We start from the raw sequence: 20,120 nt of genomic DNA, 5'->3' as shown, positions 1-20,120 counted from the left end.
TCATTACCAAAATAGATGATATTATTATCAGCATTTTAACCAAAATCACAGTCACTGTAGGTTTGAATGCTGCCTTGCATCTCTCTCCTACAGTTTTTGACACTGATTATGAAGGAAATCTTTATGCTTACAATTTTTATTGTTGGGTATACTTTGACTAAAACTCCACACAAAATTAATGAACCCAAACAATTTGAAGTATATATAGCAAGAACTTTAGTTATGGATAATCAGATTCTTGGGGTTCAGTAGTTTGGTAATATTCAAGTTGGAATTCTTGTAGGATGAATAATTGTCTATTTGGAAATAGTATCGTCAGTCTGATTTGCTTAACATAAGAGAAATCCTCTGATTCTTTTCAAGAAATCAGGAACTCTACCTCAAATACTGCACATACCCATGTTCCACCAAAATCATTCAACATCCTTTGGATGGTGGTGGTACAGGAGAATTCACGTAAACTTGTTTCCTAGAAGAAAATGTGGGCAAAACCTTAGTGATATTGATGAAGCCTAAAGGAATAACACCTGGTAAATTTGTATAATAAAAGGGGTCAATAACTTGGAAATTAAGAACATGAAAGCATTAAAAGTATAATTTCGAGGTGTATATTGAATTTAGGAAAAAAAAAATTACATGGCTAAAATGAAGTAAAAGTATAAACAAAGTAAAAAAAAGACTATGCAATTAAAGATTATATAATGATTTGTTTTTCAGTATTATGAAAATGTGATTCTTTCCTTATTTATGAGTTTATTAAAATTTTAATAATTTAATTAATATTACCAAGGGACCATTAGTGTCAATGGTGGTTTCTATAGCACAGTACAGCCACAGTCCACAAAATCAGAAGAGTTAATCATCCTCTGTAAGGAAAGAATATTTGTGTAGATGCTTCATTTTAAGTATATGTCAAATTCTAGAAAGCAAACAACTTCAGTTGTTCATCTTAGTTGGGATGAAGTATGATATTTGAAATGCCCACATCTCTCAGGAGAACACTTTTCTAAAAATTCTGATCTGCATTGTGCAGTGTAGTCCATAGATCTCCATGAGATACTTTTATGTATGCTGTTCACTTCTGAGTCATGTAAAGTTTCAAGGAAAGGAGGAAAGCAATGTAGAGTGAATGTTTAATGTTCTACAGATCGTTCCACTTGTTAATTTTTGCAGTAACACAGATTACACTTCTACACTTCTACATTTCCTCTTCAGAACACTGCATGTGCCAGATATGATGTAGCACACCAAAGAGTTTCATGTTTGATTAAAAAGGCACAAAAGATAATGGGAACAAAAAGCACAGCTGTTAATGCCAGCATAACATTTTGAGCTGTACGGGGGACGACAGAATAGACTATGATAAGGTGTGCCAAAATACAAGCAAACATTCACATTAAGGGTTTTCTAATTATTTTATGTTTATCTAATCAAAACACACACTGCTGGAAGAACTCAAGTAGAACAGGGATGATTATTCCTCAAGTATTGATCCTTAAAATCTAAATCTTCAGTTAGACTCTAAGGGAGTATATAAAAATAATTGTCTTGTTGCTTTACAGTTAATTGAAGGAAAAAAACGTAAGAATAGTCTCAATCATATGCTAAATAAAAAAACCTGCCCTACATTTAAAATCACTGGAGTTGTCCTTTGTAGTAGATTTGAAAGGCTGTATCAGGAAAAAAAATGACTACTCATAAAAGGAGAAATGTTTGGCTGATGGAATATCTGTAGATATAATTGAATTCTAAAACAGACAACAGTTCCAAAAGCTTCAAGATGGAATCAGTTGGAAAAGTCAGTAACAGCTTGGATCAGTCTAAATTTTACTTAATTCCTTCAAAGGAAACACATGGAACGAATCAATATAAACTGAAGGGTGTCCTGTGATAGTTTTGCTAATACCACACAAAAATTTGTCTATCCAAAACAGGCTTTATGAACTGACCTGTGTACAGAAAACTGCAGACTGGTCATTAGTAGGTTAAGACCTGTTGAATCTATGTATGTATAAAGAATTGGGGCAAGTTGTATAGTGACCTTATTTTGGGTTTAGTTACAATCAATTATATGTTTCAGATGGGTAATGAATGAGGGATTTGAATAAAGATCTGAAAGCTTAGATAGAATTTTAAGCAGGCTGGCCATATATTGAGGTGAGATTTACTGAAGAGTCATTGTTTATAGATTTGAAATGACACTTCTGCATCTCCTAACATGAAGGATTATTCTTATGAAACTGTACTTGGTAAATATTCCACAGGATTGGATAGAAATAAAACCCATGCATCAAAATATGTCTATATAATCCCTATTATTTTCCTTCTTTGTCTATATGACAATGCACTTTTCCATCCTTTCCCAGTTATGACTTAATTTTGCAGCCATCACTCTGTTTCATGTGTAGTCACACACTGTTTCATACATAGTCAAATAGATCCACTGGACCAGCTGCAGTCTTTGTTGAATAGATCCACAGGCAGCAAATCAAGGCACTTCCTGTAGCAGTGCTCTTAATGTTTGAAAATAGATATATTGTACCAGTTTCATTTTTCTGAACTGTTTGCTTAACTTTTTCTCTTCTTACAATGTTGTTGGAGTGCTTTAGAATATTCACAGCATGATGAACTTGGCTTTGTTTCTGCATATTTAGTTTTTGAGTGAAGCTACTCCATTGAATATAACTGTACCACAAATCAGAAAAGAGTGAGAGCATAATATCCACAGGTGTTAAACTATATTTTATTTCAAAACTGTTTTTCAAAGAATATTTGCGCTAAAGCTGCACTGCGAGTAGGTTGTACATTATTTTAGTCTGCTTTGCTACTATAGCCCTGTCTAGGCAGGGGGGTTGGACTAGATGATCTCCAGAAGTCCCTTCCACTCTAAAAATTTTGTGATTCTGTGACACTTATACTTGATTTAGTGTTAAATTGCCTACTGAGTTATTTCTATGCTGCATGATGGGGTTAGCTTTACTCTTACTAGTTACGACTACTTAAAACTTCACTCTTACTAGTTCTGTTTTGCATCCACAGACACTTAGACTAAAATATGGTCCTACGTGAGCAGCAGTTTTAAATCAGAGAATGTAATTTTACTATGCTTTTATGGCTGGTCTAAGCAATTCTCCTAATAGGCTTTTGTACTGCTTGGCACCTATAAAGGTTTGAGTGCAACATGATTTTATTTTGAAGAGCTTTGGGTAATTATTTGCTATCCAGTCATATTGTTGCTAATTTCACCATGAGCTGCATTAGTAAAGCCTATACAAAGTGCAAATGGATTGTTCTTTTGATTTCTTTTATCATCTGCATTTTGGGAGTACTATCTAAAAACTGAGCAAACATATTGCATGGATATCTCATTAATTTTGCCATTTCTGTATTTGCTAAGTCTCTGGTTCTGAAGTACATTCATTATTCAAATTTATCTGGGAATCTAGTAGGTGAATATATTTTCATCTGTAGACAGTTTTTAATAGATGATTATCAAGATTACCAATTTACATCGGGTTTATACTTTTCTGTAATAGATATAGACATTCTAACATGACTTGCAAATTGTTATTTTCAAGCAGATACTGAACTGAGCCTTCTTAATTCTGCAATTCAGAGTGACAGTTTTTGTTTACAGTTTCTATTTTTTGAAGGAAACAATTAATGATTCATCTCTCTGAGTTTCTTCTTTGAGTCTTTAATTTTGAACAAAATCTTGTGGAGTGCTTTCCATTAAAAAAAAAAGTAGCAGGTAAATCATGAGGTGATCTCATTATATTTCTTTTCCCTTTCCTCAGTATCCTGTGTACTGAGTTTTCTTATCCGTTCTCCATCTCTAGCCATTTCACTTATTCCAGGAATTTAATTCTGTTCTCTCTTGCTCAATCTCACCTGCTTTTTTCTATTCCTCAACTCTTTCTTTTGTCTCTTGTTATCTCTACTTCCTGTACTCAGCTGTTCAGAGAATCTTTTTGTCTGTGATCTTGTCTTGCTATTTAACCTCTTTGATTGCTCCAGTGATGTTTCTCTCAGGAAATACCCTTTACTGAAAACATAACTGTCTGTCCTTCAGACCCTTGTCTTCTGCCTATGTTTTGAAGTTGCCAGTTCCATACTGGTTGTAAGTCACTTTACCTAATCCACACCTCTCTGTCTAGACCACAACTTTAGCTTTTTCTCTACCACCCCTCAAAACTGTGAAAGACACCAATATATGGTGAGTAAAATGACTCCCATTTGAAATATGTTACTAGTTGCAGAAGACTAAATTTATGTCATGCATGATTGCAGGTGGACTAAGGGCAGGCTTTCTGGCTTTATTCACCTGGTTTCTGCCTTGAAATTTGACTTCTGCCTCTTTGGTTCTCAGTAAATCACCAAGAACAAACACCTCATAATAAGTGATTAGCAATTACATGTGCCTGAAGAAAATAGCTTTTGCTGTTTTGCAAGTAGACATTGTCTCAACCATATCTGTTCCCTGAGCTGCTGGAGAAAACCACTTGTGGTGTGTGTGGACAGAAATTGTGCTAGAATAGATATGCTTACAGATAAGTGCAAGTTGAGTATGCATATTCCACCTGCATTTCAAACCTGATGATTTATTTAGCAACTTAGTAGCCTTTTATTAAATCTTTCTAATGTACATGTACGTGAATGCCATTTGATACCTTAAATATCTGTACTTGTGAGTAGTACCTAATACACTTTTATAATGTACTCTATGAACTGTGTAAATCTCTGAATTCTGAAACTTCAGAATGATATTGGCTTCCTGACTGAAAACAAGTACCTGATTTAGCAGAGAAGCAAATGTAAGTGTGGTATGTATCCTGATCCTGCTTCCAGATGATGACAGTGTAACTGTACTGTCTGTATCTCTGGAGGTTTTTAGTGAAATACACAGTGTGTGTATATTCTGTAGCACATGCTAAGCAAAGCCAGCACAGCAGGCATTTTTACAGTGACTGTAAGTATTTTTCCTGAATCAATGGTATTGGATTATATCAGGCAAGCAGTAGCATTTATGCTAAAATGCATGCTACTGTGATTTTTCTGAACTCTCTTTAAAGTTCAGTTGTGTGTCTTTTTCAGTTGTACTGAAATATTGGATCATCACTATTGATGACTTGTAATCACTGCTTTTAAATTGACATGTTGATTGATAAGGCAGGATTATCATGTGATTAAGAATGAGTAAGAAATAGGAAACTTCTGTTCCCAGCAGTGCCCCAGATTTCTTTTGTAACTGCTTAAACAGCTTAGCCTCTCAGTATTTTTCCCATTCAAGCAAAAAGAGAGCATCAGTGTTTTCTTTTCTTGTGGAAGTATACAGAAGTAATGTGATCTGTATTTGTGAATAGTAGTAAAGTAATCACATGTGTTAGGAATAAACACAAAAATTTCTCTTATAATGAATTTCAACAACTTCTTTGTAATTGTTTTTAAAACCAAAATAAGATCTTATTTTTCCTAGCTTTTTCTTCCAAATTTTATTATATTCATGTGTGACTGGGTAATCCTTTTCAAATTTCTGTAAATCCACAAAAGTGATGAACAAGAACTTACTTGGCCTATTTCTGACTTCAATAGAAATTACATGAAGGGTAGGATAAACTACAAGAAAGGAGATCTTTTAACTGAATATTTAATAAGCTGTAATGCACTTTTTTTTTTTTTTCCCTTCTTGAGTAAAGTGCTTGGAGAAAATCTGATTTTTTTGGCAAATCAAATCTCAGATTTTCAAATGGTACTGTAATGGTGAAAATAGATTTTTCTACATATAATTGGATAGTACATCATATGTAGTTAAAGGTCTGTCACTTTAAATTAGATAAGTTTTGAAGAAGATCTGGTTGATTCCAAAACTGGGTTCATTGAGAGGTATAAAAACTGAAGAGTTTCAAGTAACCATTTCACATCCCTCATATTATTTAAGAAATGTGTGCTTGTTAATATTTAACACTGTATTACTGGCAGGAGTAAGTTGGTTTCCTGTGAATGTCAGAGTTTATAGAGTGACCTATGAAAAAGAAAGGAAAATGAAATAAAATTAATAAAATGTGTGCAGAATACAAGACTACAGCTTTAATTTTGTCCCAGGAACTACTTTATTAGTAAGAAGTATGAATATATTCTTTTTCTGCATTAGGATTTGCCAACATGAAGCTGTCATACTGCCCCTTTTACATCACATCATTCCTCTGTGCAGAAGCAGTGGCAAAACGGTTAGAAATTAGTTGCCAGAGGATGATATTTCCATTTTTCTTGAACTGCTTAGCTTTATTTTTTTTTTGTTCTTATTCAAACTGTTAGAATGTTGTCTGGAAAGACAAAGAAGGATTCTGGCTGAGTAGAACTGTGAACTAACTGATATGTAGAATAATGACATTGTCTCCCAGCTGAAAAGTTCACTGCATTCTTTACCATATGTAGCTGTTGTAATATGGGTACGAACCTTTGAGGAAATTTATCTCCTAAAGAAGTGAGAAATTCTGCTATATCAAAGTCACAAACACAATAAGCCAGAATACTTGTGCCATTTAATATTCTTTGTGCTCTTCTGGGACAAGCTGATCGCTCTCAAGGAGAGACAGGGTAAGATGTGTCTACATATCTTATTATATTCTGCTCTTGTTCTCCAGAACTGTAGGAAATGTCTCTTAGCCTGTACAGATATCAGAGTTCACAGACCTACCGCTTCAAAGTCAGTAAGTGCATTCTTTGAAGAACTGGTTCCTTTATATTCTCAGTACAACTTGGGATGGGGATGAGCTACATGACTAGGAGTGAATTAGGCTACACAACAGTGTACTTTAATTTAGACTTTTGTTCTAGACATACAATTATTATTTTTATTGGCTTATTCCCTAGGAAAACCCACTCAAAGCCAAGTAATTGTGCTTCATCTCTGTCACAGAGATTTAGGGCAAATGCAGGAACTCTCAGATTGTATGAGGAATTATTCTCCAGTGCTGTAATGATCAGACAATTCATGGATGCTTACAGACTGCACAGGGTGTTTGAATTTGAGCACTGGCACAGAAGTCTGCCTGTCTTTTCAAAAATTTGTCTGAAGTGTAGCTCCTATTGTAATGCATAAAATGAACACAAGGACGATATTTATCCCTTGCTCAAGGGGATTTTTATTGGTTTGGAATAGGTTACCTAAACTGCAGTGGTAGTGGATATTAACAACTTGCCAGTGTGCCTCAGCAGCATGTTAGGTGTGTTATTGTTCTGGGTTTGGTGCTGGTGTTTTTTAACAGGGTATCAGACAGTTCTCCCTAGAGTTTGTAAGTGACTGTTACAGGTCACTGACTCTTGGAAAGCACAAAAAAATGTTGAATTAAGAGGGGCCCTTACAGAACTTTTGCTTAAAAATAAATTCAGCTTTATGAGGCTGATACGAGGTGCTTGCTACTTTATTGATAACATTTCAAAAGCTATCTTTTCTGTAAAATAAGTTAAACAACTGTTTTCTGTCACAGGCTAGCTAAACTCAAAACTACACACCATATGTCTCCAGAAATCACCTGTGTGGGACTTTCAGGAAATGAGCTATAAAATAGAGAATACTCTGTGTTAGTGGACAGAAATAAATCAAACAGCAAATGAAAATGAGATGGTAAATATTTACAGATGTCAGGATTACTACCACAGAACTTCATAGGGAAAAAATCAAAAATCAAAATATCTAAATAGTTTGATAAAACTAACTTAAAGAGTAAACAATGCTAATCCAAAGACTTTGACATCCTTGTCAATACGTAATTCCTACGAGTTAAATTTCTCATTATGGTTTTAGTAAAATTTTTTTTGTAAAATATTTTTTCTATATAAACACAGCATGATATATTTAACTTAATACACATTTAAATAGTCAAGAGCTGTCAAATTCTGAAATGTAGAGTATTAGGTCTTTCCCTTCCACCAGTGAATACTGTCAGCTGTGATGTTTTCGCATTTGGTTATTTGCTTTAAATGCTACAGTCAATAGAATGAGGACTCCTCAGAGAAGAAAAAAAAAAGGTTGAATTACTGTTCTTGTTTAAATCTTGTACAAAGATTCTTACCCTTTTTACAGGCATTCTTTGGCATGCAATGCTAACATTGTCCAGTAGGTGCCCTAAGAGATCTCTTTTAAATGTTACAACTAGGCACTGAAATTGAGTATCTGCTGCTTTCTCTTTGCTCTTTGTGTGGAGTTGGTTTTGTTTGTTTTTTGTTTTTTTTTTAGTAGAATCTGTACTATCTACTATCGAGTGGTATTATGCTTTCAGATTTCAACTATAATGAATAATGAAATTATTAGATCCCAAATGAAGTTGAAAAATGCTAGATGATACGAAATCAAGTATTTATCCTCATTGCCTAATTCTTTTCCAGAAGTAATTTTTAATGTGGGTATTAATTCTGTAGTGTATTATCTTCTCACTGTTTAAAAAGTTGTTGCTTTATTTTCACAAGATGAGAATGGGGACAACGCCATCTTGTCAGAATCACTATCACTGTAATGCTGCTACACCCTGCCATGAATTTAGAGCATTTTTTTTATTAGAAATAATGAAAAAATCTACAGATCTAAACTCAGGGCCTAGGCTTCTCCCCCCCACACTCTGAGTTTACATCTGTTACTTTGTGGTATGCATTTGAATTATCTTGATGAATTTCAAAGGTAGGTTTCTTATGTGTGAACAATAATGCATATTCCTTTCATTTGGCTCCCTTTGTGAGAACTGGCTTTGAGGAGACATGGGGAAAACCTTAATGTGGCTTTATGATCCTTGCTGTCATGTGGGAGATCTCGTGTGACAGATGGTTGGCACAACCTTTCTCCAAGCCACGAGTAAGCTAATTTTCTTCTATGCCATTTGCCAGTGTCTGTCATTCCAGTGCTCCTGATGCCCTGCTGTTATAGAAGCACCGGTCCAGGCCTCAATGCATTCCTTGTGCTTTTTGTTCAGGACAGAGTTTATAGTGGATGCACTATCATCTTTCATTAAAACACTGAACAGACACTGAGTGAATTAGACCAGTGGAAAATGAGGGAAAGGTGTATGTGTCCAAACTTCACGCTGTGTGTGTGCAGGAGAGAGAGAGATCTGGAGGATTATTTATGCTATCTCGTATCAGAGCATCCTGAGAGTTCCTTTGCTGTCATTGACTTCAGGCTAATCAATGATCTTCACTAGTAACAGCTGCACTGAAGAGGCAGCTGTTGTCTTCAAATAACAGAGGAATAATTTGTTAAGAAGAAGTGGAAATTAAATCCTACAAAGGACAGTACTTTGGACTGTATATTTTGAAATAAGATTTCAGTATTGCTAGAATTTATTGTGCCTGAAACTATGTTTGATATTAAGCTCCAAATATAGTTGTGTTTAAAGTGTTGCATATTCTTCATTCAAAGACAAAAGTAATTATGTTTTTCGTTTTTTCGTCTTATTTATTACATTGTAATTGTTGGGCTAGTTTGAGACAACAAATGAATTAACATTTAGTAGTATCAGGTATTTATATCCTGGATTTTTTGGCAACTATTAATGGGAATGCTTTTCAGTTCCAATGTTTAAAGATAGATCACAGAAAAATAAAATTTTGTTATTGAACTTGCAGGTGGTGACGAGTACTAAGCCACACAGAAGTCACTGGAATAATCTAAAGAGTAAGTAAAAAGGCAAGTTTTTGAAATGTCCTATTTTTGTCCCTTTTTGATTATTAACACAAAATCCCAAGCACAAATTTAAAAAAAAAAAATTGATTGAATTAGAAATACTAGTGGTAGAAAAGCTAAGAGAAGAAAAACGATGCTTGCTCTCTAATTCTGCATTCATTTTATGTGCAATGCTGTTTACAAGGAATATAACCCCTTCTCTACAATTTTTTTCAGTAGAAAAGGAGATACAAATTAGTCAAAGAAAGTGACGGTTGTTCTAACTTCAGTGAGTTATGGCTAGGTTGTAAAGTGTAAGAGCAAGTGTTCTGGAATGTCCTGGTTTTTGACTGCTAACTGGAGTTAAACCATGGCATGGACAAATACTGAATAGGTTGCTAAAACAACTTGAATCATCTATTATTTGCATTAACTTCCCTTTAACATACAGAGACTTTGGTCTTCTCTTTGTCTTGCATAAAGTTTCCTGCTGTACTGGATGTTATATTAAGCAGCATCTCATAAATACAAAATAGAGAATCTTTATTATTTATATCTAGTCTAAACAAACATAAACCAGCTTTGAAGTTCCTCTGTGTTTCTCCTCTTTACAAGAAAATGCCAGTACTTACTGCATGTGTTCTTCTCTGCCCAATGGCAAATGCTTCAAATATAGTAATTGGGGTAGAAAAACTAAAAACCAAGCATAACTGATTGTCAAGCACATGGGTCTCAGGAGTATACCAAACTGAAAATCGTCTGGCACACTATGTGGGAACTGCCAGATATGATCATAAAGTATCCAAATTAAGGTTATGGAAACCAGAAATATACCACTAAGCAGCAACAGTCTCTCTGGAGTAGCAATTAATTGTTAGGCACAGAATATGTTCTTAATTACAATAATATATATTGGTCTGCATTACATCCAATAAAGTAATATCCCAGTTACTCTGTGGATGAAAATGTTTGAACTGCAGAAACTGATGATATAATGTATGGGTCCCAAAATAATAATAATAAAAAAAAAAATTCATTCATGTTTTTTTTGCATGTGTGTATAAAAACAGAGCCAACAATGTAAAAAATACAAATAATATTCATTAAGCAGAAAACAGAAAGATGTCAGGATGTGAATAAGCAAAATTTATTTTCCAAATATGGTCTATAGCTGATGCAGATCTAAATTAGAGGAAAAGTTAGAAAAAATGTATGTGCTAAAAATACATTAAAGTAATTTTAATTAAATATGAGCTTTTAAATTGAATACCTCGGTGAGTTTACAAAGAATAAAGATACGCATGATCAGATAAACACACCCAAAATTGCAAGAATTCCAAGATACCTTAATGTATTCCATGATTGTATCATTATTTACACTGAAATTTAGGAGTGCAAGTCCTCACAAGGCACAGAGATTTTCAAAAGTTTTGAGGGTCTTCCATATGCTGTTTTGGGGATTCATTGTGTACTAATTTGCAAAGCCAAGCAGTAAGTTATGGTATGTCAGACCTTGCATAATTTGACCGATTTCCTGACTACTTCAATAATTGGATTATATAAAACATCTACATAATTGTTGTTTGTTTCATGTACTTTCAAAATGGCAAAGGAGAATGGATGAGCAAGGTCCCTGTTCACCCTCCCAACATTGCAATTTGGCCTGAGTTTTGAATAAGTCAGTTTGGGATTTACCTCTGTCCCAGGAGAGTTTCTGGTGCAGCTGTGCTAGTAGACTGAGTGTCAATTTTGTATTGCAAAACATTTCCTTAAGTAGTGCAATTATATTGTCTGAACTTTGCAAAAAACTGAGAGGATTTAAGAGAAAAATGAGGGGAGAAGTAAAATAATAGGGTTTCAGAAATGCAACCCACATGCCAGACAAGCTGCCTTCATGATAACTGGCAATTAGAAAGGGTTGGGTCAATGAAAGTCTAGTTTATTTGGCTTTATATTCCTTGTGTCAAAGTTAATCATGTTTCTTCTTGCAGTGCCATGACCTAATTATCAGTCCAGTAAGAACACCCTTACAAAACAGTAATAAGCGAATGCAATCCAACCTATCCTGCTCTATTATTTCCTATGTTAACTAGTCCAGTTTTTAGGTATGGTATTTGCCTAGTTTTGTTTCTCACTGTGTGTTTATTCCACATGTAGACACAAGTGTAATTAACCTAGAAAGCTGATGTACGTCAGAGCAGCTGACCTCTGTCTGGCTTTACCCTAGCCATGGGTGATTTAAAGACAGTTTAATACTTTAATCTGTAATGTATTTTCCCAAAAGGCACAAAACAGGTAACCTATAATGGCATGAGGAGTAGATACTTAATTTTCATAATGATTTCACATCGAAGATGAAGGAGCTATTCTTTAAAAGTGGTGGAATGGATAGTAAATTAATTTAAAAATACTAAATCAGATAACTAAACCTGTTATCTCACAATAAAGCAGATTCGAGTGAGACTTCAAAATACTGTTTCTCTGCTTGACTTCACATAAATATATTTCTAAGTTTTTAGGCGATTACCTTCCAGTTGGATTTTTTGTTTTGATTGTTCCTGTTCATCCAAAGGTACCTCTTCTCCTGTTTATAATTGGAGCATGTAATTAATGGTCCTAGCTCAAGGTGGTTTTTTTTTCTTCCCCTTTGTTTTGCGTAACTAAGTAAGACTCCCAGTCGCATGTCCATGTTTCTGGCAAGGGCTACCAGGGACCTCTACCTTGGCATTCAAGCGCCTGAATTTGGTGTGAACGCTAGGGATTACCGATACAGGTGTGCAAAGCCTCCAGCATACCTGAACTTTCAGATAGCCCGTTGATATATGAAAGCTTATGAATACTGCATAACATCCCCCCTGCTTGAAACAAGCCGGCACAACACAACACCCCTCCGTGCTTCAGGGGGGAGTTACTCGCTGTTTCTCAGCAGTTGCGCTTCTCACTGCCGGCGCCCGCGCTGCCATCTGCCCGGGCGCTGGGCGCCGCCGCCCGGAGCCGGCTCTGTGCGCACCGCGGGGAAAACGGAGCGGGGCCACGGCCCTGCGGAGGGGAAGCCGAAGGAGGGACTCGGTGACCTCTGCCGGGGTAACAGCCTCCTGCGTGGGCAGGGAACGCCTCGGCGACGAGGGCTGAGGCGACACGAGACGTTCCATCCCCCTGGCCCGTAGAAACCCGCAGTAAGCCAGAGAAGGGAGGCGGTGGTTGGGCGCAAGTTTGGGAGCCCGCCCGGCGCTGGGGGCGGCGCGGGGGCGGTGCGAGCGGCGGCGGCGGCGGGCGGCAGTCGGGCTGGGCGGGAGCGCGGCCGCTGCTGTCCGCGCCGCGCCGGGTGCTGAAGGGCGCCCGCGCCGCCTCCGCGGCCGCGGAACCGCTCCCCGCGCCTGCTCCCGCCGGGAAGCGCCGTCACGGGAACTGCGCCGAGTTTGCTCCGGACGAGTCGCTCGCTCTCTTGCTCACTGGGTCGCGGAGGAGCCGCTTTTGGCTTTGTTAAAGGAAGAAGTGTTCCTCTCTTTACCATTTGCACGAGGACCCGTCGAGCTGGGGTTTTTGGTTTTTTCCCTTTGTGGATTTTAGTGACTCTCGGACAAGGTAAGCAGCCATACCAATATATGTATATACACACACACATATATTTTTCTCGTAAATGGTAGCAGGGTGCTGGATGGGATGGAGGAGCTGGCAATTAAAGGCAGAGCAAACTTGGAAGCTTGGTAGCCCTTAGGTCAGTGTAGGGGCAAGGCTTGGAAAAGGGTTGCAGCTTTCAGTGAAAAGGGCTCCATAAAAGATGAATCTGAATGAAAAGTTCGAGGTTTATTTTTATTGAAAGCCGGCTCTCAGAGTAATTTTTAAATGATTGAAAATATTTTATTTTTTGAAATCTTGGAATATTATAGAAAGATCTCCAAGGACATTATGGAACCTTCCTTGTATAAAAACCGTTTTGGGGGGGACTAGAGAAGCTCTGGTTGATTCTGTCTGGGGGAAGACAGGATATGCGAGGTCATTCTGGGAAGTAGAGAGTAAAGTAGGAATTAAACAGGATTTAAAAGCTTAGCCCCATGTTGCTCTGTGTTCTTGTGCGTGCCTGTATACGTGTGTAACAGAAGGACAGTGATACCCTGTTACTTGACAAAAAATTCAGCACTGTAACGCTGTCAACTTGTGAAACAGCACCTTTATGAAAGGGATCATCACCACTTCTGCCTCCAACGTCAATGTGCGGGGTGTGTGTGTGTCTGTGAAAGTTGTGGATTTTTTTCCTTTAATGTTGGCCAAACGTCAGGCCTGCTTCCAGGATGCAACTAGGCGTAAATGCGAATCTTGGATTTAATAATACCATATGATGTTGCATTTATAGGACTGCTGTTGTCAGTAATTGAATAGAACTGAGAAGTGTGGGCAGATGTAATGTCTTTTTCTTTCAGCAGTGTTTAATGTTTCGTGAGCTTGGTAAGGAACTCTGCTTCACAGAGGAGTTTGCTGCTGTTTCTGTGAGTTGTCAGAGTTGTGCACATACAGAGCTCAGCGCTACACAGGGATTTCTGCACATGCGGAGCTGGGTCCCGTGCAGGGGATTCTGTCTGAGATTAAGGCTGATTCCAGAGGGAATAGGCTACTGATGCTGCTAGCCAGTGCTACTGAGATAACTGAACAGAATAAGCAGGTAAATGAGGTCCCCATCTTGTGTTTTTTAGGATTACGTAGCACATCATACTCTTTTGGTTGTGAGAAATTTTCTTAGGAACTGGGACCTAAAGCATAAGTGTTTCTCTACACAGTTGTCCTTCACAAGTGCTAGCTGTTGTGTTAGCTGTGTGCATAAAGTAACTTTTGTTGATGAGATGAAGCTGATCAAAGGAGGCTGCTTCATAGTATTACAGCATCTTTTTGCTCCTGCATCATTTCCTTAATGTTAAGGTGGATTCTTTTTGCTGAATTTTTGTATCAGCTAGAGTATAAAGATAACCATCAGGCAGCAGCACAGAGCTACTGATGGGTGAAGTGGAAAGCTAGCAAAATGAGGAGAAAGTAGTTTAGGGTGCCAGGACTTTCATTACATTTGGGTAGAATTAGGAAATATGTTTTATTGTTCTGTCTCCCTTCCCCTCTCTCTGGTCATAAAACAGCTGTCTTCTTCCTCTCTCAACAGCAGGGAATGAAAGTTTATTACACACCACTTGCACTGGTTGCAAGCCTTCTCTGACAGTCTATCCATCAGCTAAGACAGCTCTTATCATCTGTCATTGACATGAATATTGATTTGCTTTGAAATATTTTGATATAATTTTAAATGATGGCTTTTAAGGTATGGAGATTCAGGATGTTTACTTTTTGAAGTAGACATTATGAAATTATTTTGAAAAAGTTAGTTTGAACCATGTGGTGCAGACACTACAATAATACTGAGAGGAAGAAAGGCCCACAACAGAACAACCCCAACCCATTAATTTTATATCCAAACTTCTAATGTTTATACAGGACCTGAATCTGCAAATCATTGTTCACTTGAGTGGTCTTTATTCCTACACATAGTCTTTTTCCAGCCAACAGGACTTTGTCTGTTATTACATGATTAAAAGTGATAGACCTTTCTGAGATCAGTCATTTTACCAGCATCAGTCGGATGATAAACTATGATACTTAGACATTAATTCTGTGCTTTTAAATTTAAATCTTATATCTGATTTTATTTTCTGTGTAATGGTTTGCCTTAGTTTGTATTAGGCTGCTTTATTTGATAAGTCATGTTTGAAAAATGGGTATTTGAAATGATACATACACTCTGAAGGAGGTAAAATGGCACTGCTATTTTTCAACAAAATGGTGCTCTAAATATGTGTATCCATTAAGTGTGGTCCATAGCCATTTTGGTCATTGGTTCTAACTAGAAGAAGTCTGTCTGCAGTAGTAAACCTTGTTCAAGCATATGTATAAACTTATAAGGATATGATTTTTTATAATATGCAGTTCCAAGTCCTTTACCAACACCACGCAATAGTTGTTAATGACTTGACCAAACAGCTGACTGCAGAACTAATGCAAAATCAGGGAGGAGTTTTGGTACAAAAACAGGATTCATGGAAAATTTGGGTTTAAAGAGGTACTTTATAGACTCTTCTTAAGCTGACCAACACACAAAGGTCTTCATGTGAGGGCACACGTGACTATTGAAAATATTAACAAATGCACAACCCTGTCAGGGGTCCAAAGCTTACTTTTTCCAGTGGATCACTTGTTTATTTGCTGGTTTAAGGCTTTTGACAGCAAATGGTAATCAGTAAAAGCCCAAATATTGTGGTTGCTCAGTTCTAGATGTGTTCTGGATCTACCTAATCATGTCAGTTTTTCATTCTGATTTTATTTGTGTGTGAGTTTATCCAGTAATTCTCAGTGTTTGTTTAAAAAGCAATATTCAGTCTTAGAAGAACTGTTACAATCACAGTAATGATGTCTTTTAAAAATACAAAACTTTTATTTTTCCTAGAAAAATGCCTGCTGTCCCAAACTGTGACTTTATATAGCATTTCAGAAAATACAAATTTTCTGTAACTCTTCTCAAGACTGTAAAATAATACTAAAAACAAGGCTCTGCTCAGTTTTATTAGTTTCAAATCTGAAGATGGAGCTCCAATAGGAATAGTTCTGCCATTTAACAGATCTGAACTTGGCTTTCATATCTCAAAGGTAAGAGGTCAAATGAAATTTAGGAAGTCCATTCTGATTATTTTTTCTCCGGGCTGGCAAATACTATTGGATAATTGTGGACATTAAATATTGCAAGACTGAATCACTGGCTCAAGGGGAAGCAGTGAATCCAGTGGCATTCTTCACTTTGTTCTAGAGTTTTTCTAAGCAGAAGCAGGACCAGATTTGTTAACTATTCAGTGTAGCTTGGTCTGTTATGCTATGTAATTTTAAAGTAAATAGATTAGCAAATTTGTTTCTAAATCTGTTTAATCCGTTTTTTAGTTCAAGCTTTTTTTTTTGTACCTTCTGAAGCATAGGGAATAGCTATCAGCAAATGAAAAGACTGGAAACTTGTTTGCATATGATAGTATACATATTTAATACAGCATGCTTTTCCGTTCCTCTTGGTAGACAGAACGCCACTTGTCACAGGTCTCCACTTGGATATTGAGCTATTGACCAGAGCATTGAGGGTCTGACCATCCAGCCAATTCCTCATTGACTGAGTAGTCCATGCATCAACTCTATGTCTCTCTAGTTTAGATAAATAATTTAAATTAAATTTAAATTAAATTTATATTATCGGAAGAGCAGTAAGTCAAATATTTTCTCTGTAGTAGAGAGACATTGAGAAAGCTGTGGGTTGACCAAGAGTAGTTGTTGTCTGGCCCCTTTGAAAATAGTGCCATATGAAACTCCCTCTAACACCTCCAATATCAAGGGTTACTACTGCCCAGGAAAAATATTCAAGAGAAATCAAACCCACAGCTTTATTCTCTCCCTTGCTATTTTACAAGTTGGTTTTTTAGGTTTTGGGTTGAGTAACCTCTAGATACAAAGACTTGTGTCCTGGTAGGTTGTGTTCCTTTCTAGCAGTTGCATTTATTAAACAGATGTGTCTTCATTTGGATGGGTCAGTGCAGATCAAGGAAATTCTGCACAGTTACTGTGGCAGAAAAACTTCAGAAAGGCTCCCTAATTGCTGGTATCTCTTATTTCCTCTATGCCATTGTTACTTCTGTTTGTATTGGCTAAGTATGCTGGCCAAGAGAGGTTGCTGTGGTTTAGCCAGGCATGATTCCTTACCAAGAGGGGATGGGAATGACTTGGGAAATATGTATTTCTTATCTATTTTTAGCTTTATTTGATAGCAACATTTATGCAGGTATTTACACTTAGTATCCTAGAAATGATCATAGTAAGTCTATTCAATTAATCACTCTTTATAGCATTCATTATGTAAAATTAGTGGTGAATTACTTGGCTCCATTGCTGACTTGTGCAAATCTTAAGAAAATAAGAAGTTCTAATGAGTTAAATGAGGGGAGAGTTGGCAATGCTTGCACTGACTGCTTGAAGTAGGTTGAAGTTCACAGTTTATTTGCATTTGAATTAACTGAGGTTGGTGTCCAGCAGTGCTTTTCAGAGCAGATTTCAGAAAGACTTTTTTGTGCAATAAAGTACTTGAAAATGTTAGATGGAAGATGAAGGATATTTAAAATATTTCTTTCTTTTCCTGACAGAGAGAGCTTTCTTCTCATTTTATTCCAAGTGAGGCTTATTGTAATCTGAAATATTTTTACCACTGAATAGGCAGTCTTGTGGTAAAAGCCACTATCATTTTCATATCAGCATATTAAAAACTTTCTGAAAGTATTTTTAGTTCCTTCATAAGGAATTTCCTAATACCTACAAAAAGAAATAAAATCATCTGAAAGCAGCTCATAACTTTAATGAGATAAAAACTTATTTATTACTAAAAATGCTATTTTATTAAACGTTTGGAACTTCTAGATAACTACTTTACATACTTTTCCTTCCATTAGGAAATAAAATATTTTAAGAGGCTTTCTGCATTGTAACTCTGAACTGTATGTATTTTTATTATTATAACAGAACTTTGTCTTCCCAAACAATATGTAAATCATACATGTTTAAACAAATCAATGAGCAATAAAGCAAAAGCAGGTAGAAAATTCTTACATGATGGGTAGTAGAAATAAACTTTGTTTTCAAAGAGCTTGCAGATTATGACTTGTTTCGAAGTTCAACATTTCAAGCTCTATTTTTTTAATGTATTTTCTTTCATAAACTTTGCTTAACAAACACCACTATAACTGATAATATGTATTGTTTATAGGTTTTATTAGTTTTTTTCATAAATGATTGCTAGGAAAGAAAAACCAAAACACTTTCACATCATTCTGGTACATCAATGGAAATCTTGATTCATATGCAAAAGCAGTCAAAAAGATAAATGCAACCTTTGATTCTGTTACAGAGTGAGTATAGTGCACTAATGTTACAACTATTTATATAATTGAGGATTGTATTTGGTGACAGTCATGGCCTTCCAGTGATAACAAGAAACATGCAAGGTTCAAACACATTTAGTGTATACTGAGAAAAGACTAATACCTGCTTTCTGAGGACAAACTGTAGCGCAATGGAAAGCTAAATGCACATGAATAAAACACAGGTATTTGTGAACTGGTCATTCAGAGTTGCAGAGTCCACCTTTTTATTCATAGAGCAGAAAATAACCTATTGTACGTAAGTAAAAGAAGAGATGCACCTTGTTAATTTTGAAAATGCTTTTGCATTTATATTTTAAGAGAAAGATAATTATTTTGTCACATTTTGGAGAGGTTTTTGTTCCTTCTGCATCATCACTTGTAGCAGTGTCTAATTTTCCCCTCCTAAGGGTCTGTTTTAAGCCTTATACCAACAAAATTAGAAGCTTTTATAAGACATTTGTACCACATCTTGGTAACTATTCACCTTTTATGAGAGATTTGATAGCTGAAAGAAACCTGAGACCAGGTACCTTTGTTAAAGGCAGGTTTTCTCAGTGTTTTACATATACTCCTCAGGTCTGAGAGGTGAATCCTCAGAAAATTCTCTGAAAGACATTTCCAAACATTTGCTCAGTTATCTCTGCAGTATTCATAGGAGTGCAAAATCTGATATTATCAAGGAGAGAATGCTTTGGATTGGAAGGGACCTTAGAGATCATCTTGTTCAAACCCCCTGCCATGGGAAAGGACACCTTCCACCCGACCAGGTTGCTCAAAGTCCATCCAGTTTGATCTTGAACATTTCCAGGGCTTGGAGCATCCACAGCTTCTCTGGGCAAGCTGCTCTGGTGTGTCAACACCCTCACAGTGAAGAATTTCCTCCTAATATATAATCTAAAACTACTCTGAGTTTAAAGTTATTCTTCCTCATCCTATCACTACATGGCCTTGTAAAAAGTACCTCTTCATCTTTTGTGTAAGGCCCGTTTCCGTAGTGGAAGGCCTCAATGTGGTCCCCCTGGAACTTTCTCTTCTCCCACCTGAACAACCCCAACTCTCTGAGCCTGGAGCGGTGCTTCGTAGGAGAGGTGCTCCAGCCCTCTGGTCATCTTGGTGGCCCTCCTCCGGACTTGCTCCAACAGGGACACATCCTTATGTTGGGGCTCTCAGAGATGGATACAGTACTCCAGGTGGGGTCTCACAAGAATGGAATGGAGGAGGAGGATCATCACCCTTGACCTTCTGTCCACTATTCCTTTGCTGCTGCCCAGGATTTGTCTTCCTGCACTGCAAGTGCACATTGCTGAGTCACGTTGAACTTCTTGTCAGCCAGCACCCCCAAGTCCTTCTTGCCAGGGATGCTCTCAACCTGTTCTCCACCCAACCTTTATTTGTGCTTGGGATTGCTGCGACCCAAGTGCAGGACCTTGCACTTGGCCTTGTTGAACTTCAAGAGTTTTGCACAGTCCCACCTCACAAGCCTG

The 20,120-nt window shown here is 36.9% G+C and overlaps 1 protein-coding gene across 16 annotated transcripts in view; it reads left to right on the top strand.

Moving 5' to 3' along the window:
- The window catches only part of FSTL5 (follistatin like 5), a 386,298-nt gene that overhangs the window by 97,562 nt on the left and 268,616 nt on the right, over positions 1-20,120 (top strand). For 15 of the 16 annotated variants that reach the window (XM_069013600.1, XM_069013606.1, XM_069013602.1 and 12 more), the window contains one exon: positions 9,619-9,667. In XM_069013600.1, coding sequence (XP_068869701.1) covers positions 9,619-9,667 — 49 coding nt within the window. Of the gene's footprint in view, positions 1-9,618; positions 9,668-13,141; positions 13,241-20,120 lie in introns of those variants that run through there. The other variant, XM_069013613.1, reaches the window with a different exon arrangement.

This window comes from Aphelocoma coerulescens, chromosome 4 (assembly GCF_041296385.1).
Source record: "Aphelocoma coerulescens isolate FSJ_1873_10779 chromosome 4, UR_Acoe_1.0, whole genome shotgun sequence".
In the NCBI taxonomy this organism is placed as follows: domain Eukaryota; kingdom Metazoa; phylum Chordata; class Aves; order Passeriformes; family Corvidae; genus Aphelocoma; species Aphelocoma coerulescens.
The sequence above is the reverse complement of the archived record's forward strand: the minus strand, read 5'-3'. Positions and strand labels throughout refer to the sequence as shown.